The sequence below is a fragment of the Diuraphis noxia genome, unplaced genomic scaffold, assembly GCF_037042655.1.
Source record: "Diuraphis noxia isolate RWA-SAM2 unplaced genomic scaffold, SU_Dnox_SAM2 contig0004, whole genome shotgun sequence".
Taxonomy (NCBI): domain Eukaryota; kingdom Metazoa; phylum Arthropoda; class Insecta; order Hemiptera; family Aphididae; genus Diuraphis; species Diuraphis noxia.
This window is the reverse complement of record NW_028301714.1, coordinates 11,064,336-11,071,202: the sequence shown is the minus strand read 5'-3', so window position 1 is coordinate 11,071,202 and position 6,867 is coordinate 11,064,336. Positions and strand designations below refer to the sequence as shown.

The window sequence follows — 6,867 nt, the reverse complement described above, 5'->3', positions numbered from 1 at the left end:
TTTAAAAATATTAGCATTTATTTAGAATTAAGATTGATACATTTCAGCAAATAATAATTATACATTTGTCTACAAATACCACAAATATTACTCACAGTTAAAATTAACATAAAATTATTTATATATTAAGTATAAAATTGTACATGGAACATTTTTTTTTTTTTTTTTAAATCTAAGTACATTTACTTAATTTATTTTACTAAAAATAACTATACAGTCTATTTAGAAGTATTCAAATTATATGCATTGCACACATTTGAGTAATACGTACAACACTGAGTTCACACCTACAGTCTTAAGTTAAACTAATTTATTGAATTTAATAATAAATTATTTTCAGTATACTGTGTATAATTAATACGCACAATTTCTATTTTATTTTAACAATAAGTTAAGGAAAAAAAAATGAATTTACTACAATAAAAAATTGTTACTAATAATAATCTGTAAAAATTAATCATATTTACTGGTCGCACATTTTATGAACATTAAATATTTGTAATAAATAATACATTTTAATAGAAAAAAAGGACAATGGTGCATGAAATAAATAATAGATAATAAAAACAAAAAAAAACCCGAAAAAAAAAAATCATAAATACAATTGTTTGATGGTATTGGTGCAAATTCAACAATTTGTGCAGAAATTAAATATTTGGGGTGGGTTATGTTTACACAATTAATACAATTACAGGATTTTCAGAAATAAAACACAATACACCATACATTATTCACATATTGGTAGAAAACATTAATTTTTATAGGTATACAATTAAAATAAATTTACTAATATTTTAAATTAATGCAATGTTACATAGTGTGTGTAGCTAAATAATTGCCTACAGTCAAAATGTTGTCCAGTAACAAATATAAGTTTGCTACAAGACAAAAAGTAGAAAAGAATAACAGAGAAAACCAAACCAATATGGTCACTCACGAATGTTTAGGAAATGCAGACACCATTCTATGTCTTCACTGTCATCAACTAACAGCTTCAATCTAATGTTAACAGATAAAACACCAACAGTTTTAATAAATACAATGATTAAAAACACAACTAGTTTGCTATAATATAATCATTGATTATCAATTGTAATTAAAAGGTTAAAAAGAAAAACTTACTGGTTTTTGTAATTGTCACAGCTTTGCTGGTTCATAGTGTCCTTCATGTGTTTGAGGGCAGTTATACATTGAGCTGATAGTGATTTGAAACACTGTCGACGTGCAGCATTGTGGGCAGGATTATCCCATATAGGAGTATTACGAACGTGTTTCCATGCCATAAACACATAGTCCATAACAATTGGCCACTGGTTGCTCTCTACCAAGCGTCTACCTTGATCAACAACACATTTCTGAAAAATAAATCTGATTTAAATATTGTCAATAGAAAATAAAACAAGAAATAAATTTACCTTGAATGCTAAGACATGAGTTGATACTCTGTTATAGGCAGTTGGATCAGTTTTTGAAATCAATCGGCTACTTGGTAAAGCCTTGTAAATATTACGTCGCAAATAATAAATACGCTCTTCAAGAGGCTTTAAGTCGGCAACAGGGAAATGTGATCTAATCTCCTTTTTAACAAAATAAATATCTATATAGTTGTTTTTAAATTAAATTGAACATATATGTACCTTTTCGATGCTTGGATGATCAATGACAATCTGTCCAATAATACCAATTAATTGATCTGAAGACAATGATTTCAAAGCAGACAAAAGACAATTATCTTCTGGAAGTTCAACTGCCACATCGGTACGTAATTTTTTACAATTTGGAGAGCCCTAAGTACAAATATTGTTAAGTATTAATAAAATAGTTATCTTTATACAAATATTAACTTTATACATACAATTTTGTATTTGTCTGGGGATGATAATTCTAATGGATCATTTAACAGTAATCTTTTGCGGGGAGTACTCCTCAGAACAATTGAACTCTTGAAATTAGAACAACCAGATTTTGTTGGAGTTTCTTGATTATTCTAAAAAAAAATTCAAATAAAATCTGAAATATACGGCTACTAAAATGTTAGCTATTGATTACGTGTTAAATATTTATAATCAATGATTTTTGTAATCTGTGGTTAAATTTATACGAGAATTTATATTATATATAATACACTTTAATATTATGTGTGCACAGTTAACATAAAAATTAATAAATTCAATATCAATATTTATCATTTAATATTTTTGTCATTATTATTAGCAGATATCAACATTTTAAATTAATTTATAATTTACTAGTAATATATTTTTTTTCCAAACATGCTGAGGTTATGATATGTCCGAGATTTTTTTCTGACTCATTTTAAATTATTTATTTTGTTATACCTAAATCAAAAATATATTGATTATTTTAGAAGGAGTAAATTTTATTTATTTTAATAGGTAGTTCTTTTAAAATTTGAAAGATATATTTAAAATCATTTTGAACGTTTTATAATAATTATTACATGGATTTTTATTTAATTTTATGGTTGAGATAGTTCAGAATAATATTATAAATTATAATTGACTCCAGATATTTACTAGCATTTAACCATTATTTAAAAAAATAAAAATATCAGAAAATACTTATTTGGTCATAGATTGGTCTTATTAACATCTGAGAATAATAGATCTAATTAATCACACTATTTCATATCTACTCATACACTAAAATAAATTGTAAGTAACTATTCGTTATAGCTTTATTCATAGATATAATTTAAAAATGAAACAAATGTACCCACCTAATGATTATTATCATCTAATAGGTAGTTCTTATTTTTTAAATTAAAATTTAGTATTTTAAAAACTGATGTAGGGATTATACCAGATGGTTCTCATTTATATTTATGTTAATCATAAATTCAATAATTATTTTAAGATAGGTATGTATGAAAAATAAAACCTATTAAAAATAAATGAATAATTAATCTCTATGAACCTTATTAGTAATTTATATCTAATATTCTGTATTTATAAGATAACAATATTAACTAATTATAACCTACATTTATAATTTAGAAGCATATACAATATTTTTTACAAACAATTACATGTCTCTAGAATGGCTAATAATTAATGTTTGTACTTTATATTTGGTTGGTAAAAAATAATTAATATTTTATTCATATAAAATGTATACATTTATTTAAATGTTTAAAATTGAAACATAAAACCATACCACATAGTTAAAGTTAGTTATAAGTAATGATAATAAAAAAAACCCCAAATACAAAAATAAGGCAACATGTGGATAATTAAAAATAGAATATTACCTATACTAAATGAATAACTGTACCAACCTGTTTTATGGCATCAATGTCAGGACTAAAAGTAACTGGTATTTTACGGCGGCCCCTTTGTTGGATGATTAATTCATCTGGACTAGGAGATGGCGTCATCATTGATGTTGGCAAGTTACTTATAGTTGTATTCATTATATTGAGATGGTGATCATTTCGACCCAAACCTAATGAAGGTATGGTAATATAGTATATTTATGTAGGTTATTAAAAAGGTTTATTTTAAGGTAAACACCTATATTAATAATATATTACCATTATTGGGGTCTGTCATAGATAATCGCCCTAGCCTAGTTGGTATCTCAGCTAGAACACTTCTGGTCATCATGCGGGTTGGCTCTGGATTAAAAGGCGGTGTCTCCATTTTGTTTTATTCAATCAAATCCTCGATGAAAACTGTTTGTACCTATGAATTTTCTGTAAATAAATATTTTAAAATAGAAATCTGATTTCAACTGACAAATATTTGTGGTTCTGATAATGTATAACCAAGAATTTGGCCTAAAAATAAATTGAAGTAATTAAGTTGCCTCTTCCATAAAATTAAATTAAATTTTAATAGGTAGGTATCTCGGTAGGTACTAAAGATACTTCTTCCACTATCAAAATGTGTGTACATGAACTGGTTTGTAAGCACATGTTTTTGAAGAAATTTCAATGTATAAGCAAATAAATTGTATTGAAAAAGTATTTTATTTTTTATTTAAAATTAAGAAAAGTTAAAGGTTTAGGTATTAATAAATATTTACACTTAGTCAATTCAGAAAAAAATATAATACTTATTAAGTAAAAGGTAATCTAAGGGAGGAAAGTAATAAACTTCCAATCGAGAATAAGATATTATAGGTGACATAAGGTATAAAGATTAATTATCATAAGATAATTATTCACAACTTACTCCACATTATACCATGCTTAAATTGAAATAGTTATAAATATAACTATAAATAGAGAAAAATAAATTGTTTGCAACAAAAATAGGAAGATTATCAAAAGCACCTACCTTATTCATAATGAAAGTACAAGTAGAATATAGACAATAATAATTTATTAGAATATGCCTATTATATTGAAATATAATATACCTACCAAATAAGAAAACCACACTTTTAGTACATAAAGATAAAAATGTAAGAAAGTAACCATAAAATTAAAGATACATAAATTGGATATTCCTTAAAAGAGAAGAAGAAACTAACATAAATATTATGTATATAATATATATGAATGTATTCAGTTAAGTATACAAATGAAAATGTTTTTATATTGGTAATAATGGATATAGTGATAAAAAAGTTCTAACATAATTCTAGGTACTAAGATCTATATGTATGACATTTTTAATTAGGTAACTAAAACATTGTTTCCGACTTTTTTAACTTGATATGACTAGATGAAACCAGATTGAAACTAGGTACCTACCTACACAGCAAAATTTTTTTTAAGAATCAAATATTTATCTAGGTAGGTAATAACCTATATCTATGTGAATTTCAAACATTGTGTGACAAGCAATTTTTTATTTTGCCCTTAAAATTAGATAGGTAGTTTGTAAACATTCTCTGTGTAAACAATAAATCCATTTAAATTAAAAAGTAAGTTATTTGTTATTGTAACCTCACCAAACATATTGTAAATAAAATAATGTGATAATGTGATAGGGAGGTTACCTTTAACTTTTAAGCACCTGTTAAAAAAAAAAAAATCAATGTACAGAACTAATTAAAATAAAAGATCATGCCTTTAAAAACGATAATGATAAACTGGGCTATAAAATATCTACTCAATTGAATTGGTAGGTAGGCATTTACAACACATAACAATCATTTAAAACATATTCACAGGAAAATGCCATAAGGTATTGTGATCGAATAAATAACTTGTGCAATATTCAATACGTTTCGTTAGGTACCATTTGCGGGCATTTGCATGATAATAAAACGCGATTATGATTAACCTATTTCGTAGATCATTACAAACAGTGAACGAATGAAATAAAATAGTTTCACATGAGTACCGATTCACGAAAATGTTCTTGTCGACCTCAGAACTTCAGACACTCAAACTCAAGCAGGTGGGTACGTATTCCAATACAGTATTACATCATACTACCGCGGTAATGTGCAGGCGTTAATAAATAAATCAGTTGCCTACGATTTATATATAAAAACAAAACGTGAATTCTGAAAACCGTGATTAACACTAAAACAAATCTAATCACCAGAGACTCGGGAGTGTCGATTAGGTTATTATTATTATTATTCATACTTTAATATTGCGTTTAAAAAAAAAACTTTCCTACCTACCCACAGACCTTATTGACCACAACATGGTACTTTAAATCGTCATGCTTGCGTGGTACCGGTACCACCTGTCTGAATATCGAATATAATATTAATTATTAAAATATTGTTATTGTAGATAATTGAGGTGGTCCGTCGAACGGGATAGGAAGGGACTTGGCCCGTTGAAAAAAAATCACAAAAACCACTCACCTTTATGATCCTGGACGGTGACGTGACAGTGATTTGCCGCCAAAAAACTAAAAGAAAAAAGAGCACAAAACAGTACTCAGCGGTTCGGAAAACGATTACACGACTTTCGGCTGGAGACATACGCTTCGAGCAGTCGAGCGAACTTGCGAACTATTACGGATATCGCTTGCGACGGGTTCAGTTTGTCAATTGTCCGTTAAAAATCGTAATACGGCGGCGGCGGTGACTGGGCTGGCGGGGTACGGTGACCACTCGTGCTGCAAGACGAGGGGAGGAGCAAAGGCGAATTCCAATACAACAAGTCGGCCGCCGGAGCGGAGTAAAACTGCGGACGGATGTCGGCTTGCGAGAAGTCGGCGGACGAGTGTACCGGTAACCGGCATAGGCGACGACCGGTTCGGGAGAGGCCTTTGTCCCGATTGTGCGCAGGGATTTTAGCGGGAAAATCACGCGGTCTCCCGCCCGTCATGCTCGGCTCGTGCCATTGGCCCGCCGTCGAACAGTGATTCCCAAACAGCACGAGCCCGCTTAAATTCAAAAACGACCGCGCCGCCACCAGCGTGACGAAGATATTATTTTTGCCCATAAAATACTATTGCAATGATGTGCTGTTACCCAAATGACAAACAATAGTGTTTTATTGGGTAACGGATTACGGGGGTTTATGGGCATATGACATATCTGGTCGAAAACCATTTTACGATAATTTCCGTTTTCCTTTAATTTTAATTTTGTTTTTCATGGTGCTTTTGAAAACTACCTACTGGGAATTTCGACCTCCCAAATGCACAACTAACGTATCGGTAAAGATACTGATTTTGAAAATCGAACCATTATTTCAACTACTTATCGTGTACAGACAAAAAAAACCACATATCAATGCTCAGCTCGCTATCTATATAATACAAAATTGCATAAAAAAAAATTATATTAGTTAAGTTGGTGAATTTGAGAATGTATTCCCGAAAAGCTCTGTGAAATAATTGTTGAGGAAAAAAGCGATCGTTTTTTGGAAGAATTGAACTGATAAGTTGCGCGTTTATAACATTAAAATATTCACTCTGTACTTATATT

General features: G+C 28.9%; 1 protein-coding gene across 1 annotated transcript; it reads right to left on the bottom strand.

The window, feature by feature from the left end:
- On the bottom strand, positions 1 to 6,197 carry LOC107165950 (uncharacterized). The gene is made up of 8 exons (XM_015514410.2): positions 5,794 to 6,197; positions 3,554 to 3,715; positions 3,299 to 3,465; positions 1,856 to 1,987; positions 1,638 to 1,787; positions 1,416 to 1,577; positions 1,123 to 1,355; positions 1 to 999 (listed from the first exon to the last, which is right to left on the bottom strand). The coding sequence occupies exons 2-8, from the start codon at positions 3,660 to 3,662 to the stop codon at positions 930 to 932; spliced, it is 1,023 nt and encodes a 340-aa protein (XP_015369896.1). The 5' UTR covers positions 3,663 to 3,715; positions 5,794 to 6,197; the 3' UTR covers positions 1 to 929.
- Between the last annotated feature and the right edge of the window lie 670 nt (positions 6,198 to 6,867).

What these genes read in the sequence shown, in the direction of transcription:
- LOC107165950 (XM_015514410.2), bottom strand. Translation starts at nt 3,662, where the DNA reads ATGGAGACACCGCCTTTTAATCCAGAGCCAACCCGCATGATGACCAGA. An exon ending in ACATTGATGCCATAAAACAG is followed by an intron (nt 1,988 to 3,298) that starts GTTGGTACAGTT and finishes ATTTTTTTTTAG; the next exon opens with AATAATCAAGAAACTCCAAC. An exon ending in ATCATCCAAGCATCGAAAAG is followed by an intron (nt 1,578 to 1,637) that starts GTACATATATGT and finishes TTTGTTAAAAAG; the next exon opens with GAGATTAGATCACATTTCCC.